The sequence below is a fragment of the Patagioenas fasciata genome, chromosome 6 (genome assembly GCF_037038585.1).
Source record: "Patagioenas fasciata isolate bPatFas1 chromosome 6, bPatFas1.hap1, whole genome shotgun sequence".
In the NCBI taxonomy this organism is placed as follows: domain Eukaryota; kingdom Metazoa; phylum Chordata; class Aves; order Columbiformes; family Columbidae; genus Patagioenas; species Patagioenas fasciata.
In genome coordinates this window covers 30,555,230-30,571,135 of record NC_092525.1, presented here as the reverse complement: position 1 = coordinate 30,571,135, position 15,906 = coordinate 30,555,230, and the positions used below count along the sequence as shown (strand labels likewise).

The 15,906-nt window shown below is 38.6% G+C and overlaps 1 protein-coding gene across 6 annotated transcripts in view; it reads right to left on the bottom strand.

Moving 5' to 3' along the window:
- Positions 1-1,900: 1,900 nt before the first annotated feature.
- DPYD (dihydropyrimidine dehydrogenase) overlaps positions 1,901-15,906 on the bottom strand; it is a 340,194-nt gene continuing 326,188 nt past the window's right edge. For 4 of the 6 annotated variants that reach the window (XM_065842651.2, XM_071810392.1, XM_071810390.1 and 1 more), the window contains 2 exons: positions 7,151-7,291; positions 1,901-3,342 (listed from right to left, as the gene is read on the bottom strand). In XM_065842651.2, the coding sequence (XP_065698723.2) occupies positions 3,172-3,342; positions 7,151-7,291 (312 nt within the window). In that variant the 3' untranslated portion in view covers positions 1,901-3,171. The other 2 variants (XM_071810393.1, XM_071810394.1) reach the window with 2 other exon arrangements.

The window sequence follows — 15,906 nt, the reverse complement described above, 5'->3', positions numbered from 1 at the left end:
AGCAAGGCAAAGCACCTCTTCTTCCAATGAACATGTATGAGTGCACTGGGATTCACACAAGCGGATTTGGCAGCTTTTTCAAGTATTTCTTGGACTGCAGAGCATACACTGAACATGGGGAGGTTTTTCTGTTCAGGAATATTATGTGAATAAGAATGTGCTACTGGAGCATAAGCTATGGTAGTAGTATCGTAATTTAATTTGTCAAATATGGTTTACAATATTTTATAATAGTGATCAATAGGACGACATCTAAAAACTGCAAGGGCTAGGGTTGCAGGATCTCACCCAGCATGTCTTTAATAATACATTATGCCTTAAATGTGCAACTAAATCACTGAAATATATGAGCTTAATTTTGAACCTTTTACACTTTGAAAATTCATATCCCTTTTTTAATAACTAGCTCTGGCTTTTGCAGAATAGACCAGATATTGCTGTTTGTTTCTTGGCTCTTGTATACACTGAATGGGATGGATTCTCCAAGACAGGCGTGAAAACCTATAAACCCCAGGAATAGGTCCTTGGTGGCACTCTCCCCTGCCTCTTCGCACCACGCCTTTCCCTGATGACTTAAAGATAATCCTGCAGGAGAACTAAATGTGGCCATTTCTCTGAGTTTCTGTAACACACAGATTTATTGCTGACTGTCAGAGATAGAAAGTATTCACATTCATTTGGGATTGTGTTTCCTGGAATGGTTAACAGGCTCGATAGAACAAGAGTGTGGGAGAGGGTGGGTAGTGAGAAAGAAACCTGCATAATATAACCTGTTATTTCTTCTTTGGTAAACAAATTATAGTCTTGATTATAATCTTGATTCACAATGAATGCCTTTACTCCTCCAAAGATTACTTTGTAGTTACTTGGGAATACTGGATGTCCTGCGACTACTGTATATCCTAGGAAAAAGCTCTAATTTTGCTGTTATGTTTATGATGTACATGTGCTTAGCTACTTAAACAAGGTCTCCTGGCATTGTGCTGTATTTAAAAGGCACACTACCAGATCTGATGCCTTCAAGGACAGTAAGGTAATCAGGGCCGACGATGTAGCAATGAAAGACATGGAGAAACTGGCCAGTCCGGTGGCAGGTGAGACGTGGCCTCTGGCCCTCAGGGTTCGTGTTAGGTGGGATACCAAATGAGAAGCACACGGTACCAGCCTGGGTGACAACAACTACTTTTCCCTGCATCTGCTAACTGAAAACATAAAATGTTACCTGCAGATTATCTGATTTTGATGGGTGTTTTTGCTGCGGTCAGGAGCTCCTTGGAAGAGGCACAAGCAGTAGGTACATGCAGAGTCTCCAGACTTTGCCCTCAACACTCACAAAATAGCTTGTTCTTCCCATGAGTCTTCTATAGCTCGTGTAAGATAAGAAACTACCACAAGACCAAAAGTTTTAAAGAAGTTTCAGGCAAATATTTTCTAAGCAGTACAACTATCTGTTCCTGTTTTCATCTGGGCATGAAGAATCCACAATGATGAGGAGAAAAAATAAAGTATGAAGAGAAAGCTATTAAGGGAGATGCTGGGTTCGAGCCTGCCAAGGGATCTCATCAAGCATCAGCAAAACAGTGTTGATGGAGCAAAGACGCTAAATAAAATGACACTTCAGAATGTTAGAGTGACGTAGGGTGCGTGTTTGTGTGCACATCCCTGTGTGTGGGGAGGGCAGGCCAAAGGATGACGCGTCAGGGGCAGACAAAGGGGTGCCAGAGAGGGCAAACAACGTGCTGCATTCTGCAGGTAGGCAATTAATGGAATAATGTACACATGGATGAACTCATTAATGATTCCTGGATGATTTCTCTATGAGAAAAATCTGTTTAGTAAATGAAAAAAAAAACAAACAAACCCAAACAAACAAAACAAAACACCACAAAAAAAACCCAAGCTGATTTCAACATTTATTTATAATTCAGTGCACAATTGATAAATCAAGAAACAAAAGTCTGGGTCTAGTTTTAATCAAAGCTTTTGCTGAGCACAATATTATGTATAAGAAATTGAACCGAAAGATCATTTATTATTATTATGAAGCTAGAGGCTTTATATTCTTAAGTGGAGTAAAGCAGACAGCAATACATTCATATCAGAAAGTTCCTACTGTGAATGCAAAATGGATTAAAACTGAACTATTGTTTAGCAAGACAGATGAATCTATATTTCTTTTTGGTTGTGAAACTATTATAACCTTATGAGTATGAAGAATTGGCACTGGGGGAAATAATCTTGCCAGTTTGCCTTACATGTCCGTGTTTGGCAAACTCAGTCTGCAGGTGTGTATTCCATTTGCACGTAATCAGATCTCTGACCTGTGATGTGTGCATTCTGGAACATTAATAAGCGCAATTAAAAAGTTAGTTAGAAGATAAGCTTGGAGCAAAAAATGTTGTCGCATCTCAGAATGCTGAAATGCAACCTGGACTTTATTATAAACTGATTTAACTGTTTTTAGAGATGTTATGAGTGTTCACTGGGGGAAAAAGTAGCAGTCAAGCTACCCATCCAACATATGAATCTGAAAAGTCCAGCATCTGTAAGTGCACAGCAAATTTATTCTGTAAAGTGTCTAGTGTGAGAAAGAATCAGAAAGGATTATAAAAATACACTACCATATGCTGTAGTAGTTGAAAGTGATTAATCCAGTTCCTAAATCCTATTTTAAATTCCCTTTCATTTCTTCCCATAGAAAAATAGAAGCCACATTGCTTTATTTGAATGCTATGTAGTTAATTACATCTTCTAAGAAACTTTTTTAAAACTAGATGTAATGTTTAATTACAAAAACGCCTCCTTGAAAACAGTTAGCTTGTACATTGATTTGTAGTTCATTAAAAATGCTTTCTTAATTATATTTACAGCCAAAAAATACATAGAGATTAAAGCGTCTATAAAGAAATTCTGAAATTATAGCACGAATTGTGAGGAGAAAGTTACACTTCAAATGGTGGACAACTGACAGCCATGACTGACTAATCACAAACTTTCTGTAATTTCGAAGCTTAATTGTTGTAAAAATAATAAGTGGAAAGCACAGTGTTCATTGTAATGGCTATCAATATTACATCTTTTTATAAGAGCAGACTTTCAAGGACTAATTAGAAAGCAAATCAATTGCATCAAACAAGTGTGAAGTTCCCGGTAGCCGTGGGAGCGATGGCCTCAGCGCACGGGGCTGCGGGGCAGGGGCAGCCCGCGCTGGGGCTGGTACGGGGTTGTCCTGGAAACCATGCGGATGCAGTCGATAACGGGGCAGACACTGAGACACAGGGTGCAGCCTGTGCAGCTGTCAGTGACTGTGGGCAGGTGGGTTTCGGGATCAAACTGGATAGCCTGCGAACAGGAATAAACGTTATTGATGTCACTCACGGAAAAGGTCAAAAATTGCTCCTGTTTTTTTAGCATCTGCACTTCCTGTGCTACAGCACTTGGAGACATCTTGGTGCGATTCTGCACTGCAGCTATAGCAACTGCTCAACTGGCATGGAACAAAACAACCCTCCCCCCCGACACTTTAAAATGAGAAATATGGGCCAAATTATACCTCAGTGAAAGCTCACAGGTCACAAGGGCTGGTTACAAAAGGAGGAGTTTGGCCCATGGTGTTTAAACTCCCAAAGGAATATTTCTCCTTTGCATGAAGGAAATATTTTGTAAACCGGTGATTTGGCAGGGTTATTGGTGCAGACACCAGACCATGCCTGTACGGCTTCAGCACAACAGTGGCCACAATGTGTTCTCTTGACTTTCATTTTCAGCATGCATAAACAAACTAATATAATAAGGAGTAGAGAAAAACACAGCACGCTGTGCCTCATGTGATTATTTTCCTTTGCAAATCTTCGAAAGGGATATCTGAGTTTTGTGCAGGCAGAGCTTGCTTTAGCTCTCACGTTTCCAGGCAGTGAATCCTCATTACCAATTAGGGCGATAAGTATATTTGAATGTGAAATAACAATGACAGTCTCAATGAAATAAGCTCCCGGTATAATGGAAATGGCAATTAAAAGCAAAAACAAAACCATCACACAACCGCAAAAGCTTCAATATCTAAGAAGCAAGCTTAGAAAAGTAAAAAAAAAAGGTGACCAGGGGAGCTGGGAGGAGCCAGGTTGGCTCCAAAGGCAGATGTGGCATTTGTGGTTTGACTGCTAGGAAAGCACAGAAGTTGCTGTAGCAACCAGCATGGGCATGAAGTAGGTACTAACTGCCCTGAATCTACAACTTTTAGATCAGCTTGAGCAGAAAAAGCGATGTGGTTTGTGAGTATTTAAGGACTCTTTCTCTCCCTAACAACAACACACGTCTTGGAAGCGAGTTCAAAGAGGGAGAGAAGTCAGGACTACAGGGCTAACTTTAAATTAAGGAAAGCTGCTCTGTTGGAGTCATATGAGATAACAGCTCTGTAGACCAGCGTGGATATTTTTTAAACAAAGAGAAGCACAAAGCAGATGCTATTTTGGAGGGAAGAGAGCTGATTTCTTTGCAATAATTTATTAATTTCTTTAATTATTTTTTTTTGTGCTTAGAAAGTCTCCTGAGGCTTTACACTTTGGTTATTTTGGTACTGATTTTTTTCCCTAGTGAATAGAAAATAAAGTTTTATTAAATATTATCAGACCCTTCTGCTTTCCAAGGGTTATAGCCTCCCCTTCACTGGGGAATTGGATGGAAGGAGAAGAGGTAAAAATTTTAGTGTCAAGAAGAAATTTAGACAGTTGAAAAGCTACTGTAATAATCTAATCTGCCATAAATGCAGCATTAGTTTTCTCATATGAGTGGAAAAAACATGTCTAACTTTGCTCTGACACGCTTGTTTTAATTGCAGGAGTTGATTTTAAAAGGGAAGAGTTCTTTCTTTGACTAAGTAGTTAAATTCATCAGACCTACCCTTGGTTAAACTGAATTAAAGATAAGCAAAATGTCATGGTGCTCAGAGGACACTTGGTGCTCAGTTAAAGTATTTTTTTCTGACAACTGTTCTTGAACTGGGATGAATGGAAAAATTAATGTAGAAATTATTGCTTACTGCATATTGGATTCCACAGAGGTTATGCAAAATTGTATTTTAGTTTTCTATTAGGTTGGTGCAAAAGTAATTGTGGTTTTGGACCATGAATTTTAAATAACTGTAACAAGGCTCAAACACATATTTATTAATCAAAATAGGAACCATTATAATCAACACATTTTTCCCAATGAGAAATAAGTTTGTTTATTCCTGTAGCGTAAAAATTTGTGCTTCAGCATTCGACAAGCTCTTAGAAAGCATTTTCTGCATCCTGCTGGTTGTGAAGGTTTTTTCCCTGCAACAAATTGTTGAGACGCTTGAAGAAGTGTTAGTCAGTTGGCAAGAGGTCAGGTGAATGTGGCAGATGAGGCAAAACTTCATAGCCCAATTCATTCAATTTTTGAAGTGTTGGTTGTGCGACATGTGGTCGGGCATTGTTGTGGAGAAACTTTGGTCCCTTTCTGTTGACCAATGCCGGCTGCAGGCATTGTAGTTTTCGGTGCACTTCATCAATTTGCTGAGCATCCCTCTCAGATGGAATGGTTTTGCAGGAATTCAGAAAGCTGTAGTGGATCAGACGGGCAGCAGACCACCAAACAGTGACTGTGACCTTTCTTTGGTGCAAGTTTGGCTTTGGGAAGTGCCTTGGAGGTTCTTCGCAGTCCAAACAATGAGCTGGTCATCATTGGTTGTAATTTAAAATCCACTTTTCATTGCATGTCACAACTCGATTGAGAAATGATCTGTTCTTGTAGTGCAGCATAAGAGAAGACAACACTTCAAAAAGATGATTTTTTTCATTTTTGGTCAGCTCATGAGACACCAATTTATTGAGGTTTTTCACATTTCCAATTTGCTTCCAATGCCCAACAACCATAGAATGGTCAATGTTGAGTTCTTCAGCAACTTCTTGTGTAGTTGTAGGAGGATCAGCTTTGATGACTGCTCTCAGTTGCTTGTTGTCCCCTTCCACTGGCCGGCCACTACGCTCTTCATCTTCAAGGCTCTCATCTCCTTTGCAAAACTTCTGGAACCACCACTGCACTGTGCGTTTGTCAGCAGTTCCTGGGCCAAATGCATTGTTGAAGTTGTAAGTTGTCTCTGCTGCCTTATGACCCATTTTGAACTCGAATAAGAAAATCACTCAAATTTGCTTTTTGTCTAACATAATTTCCATAGTCTAAGTCTAAAATAAACAGCAAGTAATAAGTCAGTAGCAAAAAAAAAAAAGGCAAGAAAAGCGCATTAAAATGAGGTATAAGATAACCACATTTATTTAACAATGTATTCCAATATCAAATGACAAAAACTGCAATTCTTTTTGCACCAACCTAGTAAAAGAATATGAGACCTCCTGTACTGCCCTTTATACTGCAGACCAGTCAATCAGCTCCAGTGGATATTTCAAGGAACAATGTGTAGAAATGCTGATACATTTCAAACAACATCCGTTACTGTACTGAGCAGAAATCAGAGAAATACTTTGCTGCAAATAGGAGCCACCGCTCAAAATTGTACTATTTTCTGGTCACAGTGATTTCTGGAAACTTCAACCTGCGGCTCTAAACCCTGGCAGGTATCCTGGAGAAAGGATTTGTACCTCAATTGAGATCAAAACAAAAACCCACCTGCCTGAAACCTGAATTAATTCAAGTTCAGTTACGCTGACGGAACAAGGACTAGGTTTCTTAAAAAGTGTTTGGTAATAAGAACAGGTCTTGTGTCCCACATCGCCTTGGTGGGAAGGGATGCATTCTTCCTTTTCACCCTCACATACTTGAAAACCATCAAAGAGCTACATTTATTGCCATCAGGCTTGAGTCTCCTTTATTTTCTTCCTCTTAAAAAGAATCTCACTTCATGCTTGCAGTTAGGGAGAGACCAAGAGGGTGACCTAGAGCGAGCGGGCGAGATGCGGGACGCTCTGTGTAGCCCTCCAGAAGAGGCTGTGCTGGCTGGTTTCTCACCGCCCCGCGAACGGCTCAGGCAGGGCGCAGCTCAGGAGCATGCTGGGCTTCGAATCCAATATTTTAGACATCTGTTTTTACCACCTGCTCATTAACAGAAGGTGGATTCTTTCTTCCCAGCAGCAGAAAGATAACTTTCTGCTAATTATAGCTGTGCTCTTACCTGGTAGCCAGAATCATTACAGGTCATGTAACATTTGCCACAGTTGATACACATTTCCTCGTCAATCAGAGCCACAACTTGCTCTGTGTTGCAGAGCTCACCATATGTTCCAATATACTGCAGTGCTTTTCCAATTACATCCTAGGGAAAAAAAAAAGTTATTGACTCATTTAGAAGATACCGAATCAGTATCTATAGCTGCACAGGAGCACTCTCTAGTACTTTAATATGGAAGATTTGGCCATGCATTGTGATTTTTCTTACAAATTTCCAAGTTGCTGACCTTCATACATCCTCTACAACACAAAGAATGTGCCATACAGGCACATTTTGAATGTACCATACAGGCACATTTTGAATGTACACAGCACTAGAAGTACATATTTGTATACAAATACATTCTACAAATTGGTTACACATTTAGTTCTTGATTTTGAATGTGGTATTGTTTTGCCATAATTGCGTGAAACTTCAAGGAACAAAATGGAGCACAAAACAGGAGTGATATGCTACAAACAATCAGATCATCCTCAGCTATTCTCATTTGCACAGATTTAAGAACTCACAACAAGGCACAATCAAATAAACTGACAGAACAATAACTGCTTCTCTCTCTTTAATAAGATGCGCAAATGACATGAAGATTACCAGTTTATTGCAAATATTGTACAGAAGTAAGATGTGAGTCTAATCCTGGAAGTCTTGATTCAATTCTGTTAACTTTGCAGGAAGAAATTTTTGGCATCAACCTTACACATCTGTGCTACAAAAGTATGGCAGGAAATTGTATGGGTACATTCAAATAAGTTGTTGGGGACCTACCTGATGCAAACCATTTCCACTTTACATCAAGGGAAACTCCACAACTTGGTGGCAGTTCAGCTTCACTGAGTTAATGGTGGAGATGGGACAAGTCCCAGGTACTTTGAACTACAGCTGTCTCTCAGTTATATTAGTTTAACTTGTGGACATATAGCACAGGTGATGGACATGAATGCATTTTAAGAGATTCACTCTGTGGCACTCGATTGGTTGCATGGATATTTTGTGAGTTTACTAAGCACACTTCTACAACAGTTCCCACATTGCAAAACAAGTTTGATTTTTATGTGCAAGGTTCTACATTGTTAAGATAAAGTTGAGCTCAGTAAATGAAGGTTATGTCATGCAACAATACATTCTACTTTTGCTTTAAAAAGCAGTATAACTGATAAGTATTAGAGAAATCTCATTGAGTGATAGGAGAGCAGAACTGGCTTCAAAGTCATTCTACTGTAATAAACCAAGAAGTCATTAGGATTTTGATTATGGAATTTGATCCAAGTCAATTGAAAAATGCTCAAGATCAAGCCAAATATGAGACACAGACAAGTCTGCCCAGAATTATAAGTAAGTTTCAAAGCATTTACCTTTGGTCTTGCATCATCAAGAAACATGATAAGGATTTCTTTGTGTATTCTGTTTCTCAATGTTTTTTTGAAGAAGCAATACTTACTGTATTCCTATCGGTCAAAAAATTATTCTGAAATGATTAGCAATCATTTTAAGTGTATATTAGTATACTATATTTAACCTGTATCATTTATAATCACATACAATACTTCTCAATTCCAATTGCAGAAGAACCAAATCACAGTAACCTAATTTTTCATGCATATCTTATTTTGGGCACTCTTACTTTCAAACAAACTAAGCATCTCTAATTATTCCTAAGCCATATCAGAACAACAGAGCAATATGGGTTTATCAATGTTAGTTCTAAAGGAAACCTCTGCTACATTAATTAAATGCAAAAATTGATACAAACTTGTCTTCTTGAGTCTGCTGAGAACTTGCAACAGCAGCTCTACTTCCTGAATGAATGACTCCTGTTCATCTCAGTGAAGTTTTAACTTTGAGGACTACCTGGCCTTCAGCACTTGAATAACAGTATCTTTATGTAATGATACTAATTTATTTGTTTGCTGGACGAAGTGGTAGGATCTATAAAGTCGTTCTTAATGATTTGAGGTAGGAATACAACCGTAAGTCCAGGAAGGAGAACAGGGAAATTGTACTGTTTTCTTGTTCCAAAAATAAATGTTTTCCCTCTGCCAAACCCTAAGTTGCTGACATGTGAAATACCTTGGTTGCGTTCATTCAGTGCTAAAAGCCTTCGAGTTCTTCTCAGCAACATGTGGAGATCATTAATGCTCTTCCAGCATAAACCAGCTATGCCACATTGCTAAAGGCAGCATGGTGAGTGGAGACAGATGACTGTAAGTGAGCAAGTTATCACAGCTTAATGAACTAAGACTCATCAACAGAGCTGTGCAAGCATGGTCCAAATTCACGACAAATTTGAAGTAAAATCTGTTTGCTTAAAGCACTGTAAAAGGTCACTTAACTACTACCAAAGTGTTTCAGCTTTTTACTTTTTCATTGGGTATTGCAAAGGACTAGACCTGAACACACAACTCTTTACTGTGCATCCACTGATGCGCCACAGTAACTCAGTCACGTGTGATTTCTTAGGAACTGCTCACACCCCTGAATTTTCATTTCGATGTCTTACTCAGAAAAGTTCTTGGATTTACTAGCAATTTCTCAGCAGTATTCAGGTTGCTACAGTTCTCAGCTTTCTGCAGTGTTATGTATAAGTTGAAATATTGTAGTTGTAGAATTCAGCTCCAGCTTTTTTCAAGTCTCATGTAGGCTTGCCTGTAACATACCTGCTATAGGTTTCAAAAGGCATATCTTTGCATGATCTACTGCCCCCAGCAACACAAAGTATCCTATAAGCCTCTCTTTTGTGTATTTAGCCCTCAAATGTTCCACTCTGTGTCACAAATGCATGTGTTGTCTGCAAGTACGGGTCTGTGTACTGAAGAATTTGAAGAAATGATGTAAAACCTGTACAACATACAATGAAGTAGCTTCCCACTGCCTGCTCATGCTGTAAAAGTTATCAACATGGGGAGATTCCTGATAGTGAAGGGCTTTTTAATCTAACAAACACAGATGTTTAAACAGCATAGGTAATTAACAATTTTCTCAAGGAGGTTCCAGATTCACATTTGTATTCTTTAAATATCATTTAGATGTTAACAAAACCCACAACATTCAAGCAGGTTGCAAAGATGGGCTACTCAAATAATCTTGGGATGGAGGGCATTGCTTATGAGAGAAGACAAAACGAGCCTAACAAGACGGTTAGCCTTGGACGATGAAGGCAATGCAGCAATATGATGTCTCTTTATATATACATCAGAGAGGCAAAAGAGCTGTTTAAGTTAAATGACAATGTTGGCACAAGAACACATGATTATAAGCCAGCCATGAATAAATTTAAAGCTGGAAATTAGAAAAGGCTTTTTAAATGGGACAGGAGTGAGGTGGTTAATGGCCTTCCAGAGAAGCAGCTGAGGGACGGGAGGGAGACAGTCCAAGGTGTAGGACAGCATTAGAAAGTTTGGGATATGGTTGCTTAGAAGAACATGATCAAAATAGATTTTACCAGCTACAAAGTTACAAAGGGAATAACAGAAAACAATGCATATGGCATGGTGATTTCTGAATTTGTAACCAAGTCTCACTTCTCACAGCTCACAAAATGCACTCCTGGGGACTTAGAATCCCAAATAGGGAGGACGATGGCATTTTAGCGGCCTGAAAGTGATTTCAAAAGACTGTGTCAATGATTTACCGCTCATTTACACTCCTGGCTGTTGTGTCTTTTAATCACTTCTTTCTCTCAAGCAAAACCTGGATTTTTATTCATTTGCAAAGTTTCAAGACTTTATTGACTAAAAAAAGCAATGGTTCTTAAAGGATGTTTTGCAGGTGCACTCTTTTACAGCATCTCAGGCTATCTCAGAGCTTCTTGTTTCCATCAAATCATAAACGTTTGGAACAAAATAAACAGTGCAGCAAGAAATAATTAGCTTTCACTGTTTAAAGTGCAGTTTCACTCCAAAAAGCAACTGTCTAAAATGGCACTGTGGGATTCCACACTTGGTATATCTCAATGGCCTCCGGATCAAATTTGCACTGTTTACAGTATAATGTTTTTCTTGCCAACTGCCAGACCTGCAAACAGAAGCCAGGTTTTGAAAGTCAAGCTGTGTTCTTTCTGGCTTATGCATTACTAGCAGCAATTAAAAAAAAAAAAACAAAGTTAAAATTTGTCCTAAGTTACACCTTTGCGATCTCAGGGACATGGAGCGCTCCTTTTGATTACTGCCCTGTTATCCCACTCTTCTCAACAAAACTGTACTGAACCAACTGGGAGAGGAATTTAGTCCTGCAACTGGAACTGGCAGGGAATTCAGTTGCTATGGAGAGAATCAGAGCAGAATCCATTAGTTTTATGTTACTAATGAGTACAGAAAAAAATTCATTTTGTCACTAAGCTAGGCAGATGTGGTTTTCAGTATACACTAGGAGCAGATCTGTTCAGTAGGATTTCATTTTTACAATGCTATTTTTATTACTATAGCTGCATTAATATACCAAACATTTTATGGTGATTAGCTTTTCATCAACCTTCATATTAGGAAACCTATATTTGTAAATACAATTCATGATTCAGGTTTGGCTCCTTGTACACCTGCTGTTTCCATTTTCATGCAGGTCACACAGTAAAAGACCACACTGTGGTGTAGAGATGTTGCACACCACAGGCCTCTCATTAGATCATTAGAAAGCCATACCAGTGCAGGTACCGCATCTTATAGAGCAATTTCAAAGGGAACATGCATGCTTGTCCTCTTATTGCACTTTTTTGAGTCACCATAGAACACTTTGCATGTCACACTGGGTTCAGGAGAAAGGTTCACTGCCTAGGAACTTCGTGCGCTTGAAGCTGGCAGCAGCAGCAGGTAAGGAAAGCTGGGCAATCTTTAGATACCAGAAGCAGAGGTCTGCCCTGCCAGCTGTGAACAGCAGCCTGTCCTAAGGACAGGCCTTTCAGGTCTCTGAGGGACCATTGACCATGATGCAAATGCTGAAGTTGATTCACCACCAAGTAATATAAAAAAATGCCTAACAAAGCACCTGACATTCATATAATAAAGACATGTGCTTGATCCCAAGTATTCTGTCTGCCCATTATTACTTATGGGGTGTTTGGGCAGGTCTCAGGATTCCATAGGTTGTGCAAGAACAAGAAGCTGCACAGAAGTGCCCTCGCTAGGATACAGAGAGAGCACGGAAAGGGGATGAAATGTTGCCAAGAACGTAAATGAGACTGTACCAGTGTTGATCTCCATTAGAGAGATGCCTGCCTTCCACCTGTTCTCTTTCAGTAATAAAGGTGAGGTACTGTCAGAGAGAGAAAGATGAAAAGAAGAAATGTTAGAAAAAAATTACAGATTAAAGAAGAAAAAGTCACCAGAACCTGAAGGTAGATGACCAAGGTCAATTTACAGTAAAGTACCTAACAAAAATATGTAATCTCATTAAAACTAACTTTAAATTGAAAGATTAGAGATGCTTTTCCAATAGTTAAAAAGGTTATTAAATGTGTTCTGGCATTTAGGGGCCCCTACGCCTTGTTTCAGTAAAGCAAGTAAAAGAGTTGCAGTAATACCTAAACAGGGACTTACAAAATAACTCAAATGACCCTTTGCTACATAATTCAATATGGCTTCTGTAATGAAAATTATGCCTCATGAATCTATCACAATTCTTTATGAAGACTGTGAGGCAATAAATACAACACAAAACAAAACAACAACTGGTAAGTTTTATGTATCAATATGCTTCTGACACAACAGGGTTCTGAAATCAAGTAGCCATGAAGTGGGATTGCAAGTTGGCTAAACAAAGGGAAAAAAAAAAAAATAAAAAAGGAGCTGATACGCTTCCCTGATCAGGAATTCCCCAACATGGGAAACTTTTAAGATTCAGCTGGACAGTGTGCTGGGCCATCTTGTCCAGACTCTGCTTTTGCCAAAAATGGTTGGACCAGATGATCCTTGGGGTCCCTTCCAACCTGGTATTCTATGATTCTACAATTCTATGATTCTAAAACAAGCACACAAATGGTGAACAAATATTATGGTATAAGCCCTGAAGGAAAAATAAATAAATTATTGGGAAAATAACACAAGAATGTATCAGGAAATAAATTAAAGTAATAAGGACATTACCTCAGGTAGGTAAATACACGTGTGGGAGCTGTAAAAAATTGCAACTGAAAAGATCCAGGGCACATATCCACATATGGCAGAAATTTTGATATTACAGACAAGTGAGAAAAGAAAAACTACTCTGCTGAATATCAAAGTATGCGGTTTCAATTAATATTGAAAAATAAAGAAAATAAAAGCCATGGGAAAGTCTATCAAAAAATTAAATTAGATTTTGGATAATCACAGACAGTTTTTAAATCTATTAAAAAAGGCATTCTGGCAGCATGTGGGATTTAAACAAATGTTGGAATTTACATATTACCAACCCAACAGCTGATTAGACAGATGAGGGAGTTCTGGGCAGGCATTAGGAAATTTGCAGCAATCCTCCAAAAATGCAACCAGCCAAAGCAGGGGTCATAGCTCTTATAAGGACAGCTCAGGTCCAATCAGCTTCCAAGTTCTTCATTGCTCCAGAGAACTAGAATTAGGCTGGGTCCAGATATAAGAGCTGAGCATTCCCACCTCCGATATCTCAGTCTGAACTAACAGGACGTATTCCCTCCTCGGTCTGGAGGGTCAGCAGAGACAGAACTACTTGGAGACAAACCTGGATTTGTAATTCTAAATGTGAATGCTTCTTGGACAGGTACAAATAAATCACCCAAGTCCAAGCTCCTCTGCTTATCTCCGTGGAGAATTCCTGATCAGGGAAGGCTATCACATAAGTCACAATTTTCATTAAGCTTCACTCAGCTTCCCTAATGAATATTATGAATCCTGGCAGATTTTTTCCACAGTATAATAATACATGGATCTATTAATAACAAACTTTATTAAAACCTCCCTTTGTAGTAGCAAGCTCCCTACTCAGGCAAAGCCCAGGTATTTTCCTGTTTCCTTAGCAGGCATCTCTCATTGCTGCTTTTCTCATTATGGTTAAAACATTGTCTTCTAGAGAGACAGTCAGACTGAAAGACTGTCAAGAATTGGCTTTGGTGGTTCCTACCTTCTTCTAATTGCTTCAGTCTTTTTCAGTCTCATTTAAATGAAGGTCTGAGAAAGGCGCTAACCTGATTTCTCTGGCTCAGAAGCTCCTCACAGATACCGCACAAAAGTATTCAGTGTCTTTATAAACAAGTTTTTGGTTTGGGGAGCTAATTTTCCTCTTCCCTGCAGTAGGTCCTCTTTTCTGCTTCTTAATCCATCTCCTACTACTTGGTTATTTTTTACTTTTGTACTTGGATTTAGGTTTGATAAATTATTGACCTCAAGTTTTTATTTATGTTTTTTTCAAGTCTTTATGTCTGTTTTTCCCTCTTGCTAAACTTTTTCCTTCTTTCAGTTTATTTGGTTTTGGATGATATCACTTTTTTTTCAGTTTTCTGCTGTTTTCAGAAGCAATCTATCTCATTGAAAATGCAGTTATTGGCTGTTGCTTCTTTTTTCTCTTTTTCCCTACATCAATACTCTCCCTCAAAAGAGAACAGAACCACAAAACCTCTGAGGTCAGTTAGGCTTTGAAAATGCTTATCATAGTGGGAAAAGAAAAGCGTAGATTGCTGTTCTTTGAAACTTTTTTGTATACATAAAGAAGAGAACCTCAGCACAAGAGGAGGGCAACCATCTTCTATAGTATGGCATAAACCAAAATAAGTAGTCCAAAAAACTGAGAGAAGTCTACAGAAGTGGCAAGCTACTTAACTTAAACAGCAAGATGACTCAGAATTTCTCCTTGACTGATTTTGCAGTGCTACCAGTTAGCTTGGAATACTGCATGTGTTGATAAACTGAAAAAATCCCTTGGGAATTATGCGTTGTTTTGAGCTACCACTCGTATTTCATGTTTGGCTTTATTTTTGCAAGAATTCTTACAGGTCGGATCATACAGTGAAAGTTACCTATCTCTAGACTTTTTATATCCTCACATATATAAGGAAGACAGTCAACAAGTTCAAGAGCTATAATTTTCGCACTGCTTTATAAAAGAATCCTGATTTCAAATGGATATTTTTTCGCCTGCTTCTTTTTCCTATTCAGACATGAAGTTTAAGTAAGTTCTGAAGGGAACACCTAGAATAATTACCCTCTGATGTTTCATTTTATTGACATTTATTGGCTACCTAAGGGAAGAGAGAAGCTCCAGTGTATGGACTATGCAGTAGATAGGGTCACAGGTTTTATTTTCACCTTGACATTTACTCATTGTAGACAGTGGATCAGCTACGTAGACAAACATTCTCCAGCTTTAAAAGTTCAGCCTGAAAACCTATGACACAGCTTTCATATGTACTGAACTATTGATCCTTTTCCATTGATCCTACATGAGAGAGATGGAGGTATTTAGCACTTTGCAAGTAATCAAAAGGTATAGAGCAAAACTGAACTCATACTGCAGCATTCAAACTGACAGAAATGGTTAACAGTCCTACTTCGTTCCTCAAGACATTACCCTTGCCTTGTTCTACAATTCCTGTTCCATTGCTTGAATATCTTCATTTTGAAAAATGACATTAGGGAAACACCTATACATGTAGACAAAAAATAATTTCCCATCGATTTTGGTTAAAAGCTAGAAAGTCTGCATAAATAGTTGTCTTTGATGCCCCCTAACAAGCTTAAAAGCAGTAATAACCACTTCAA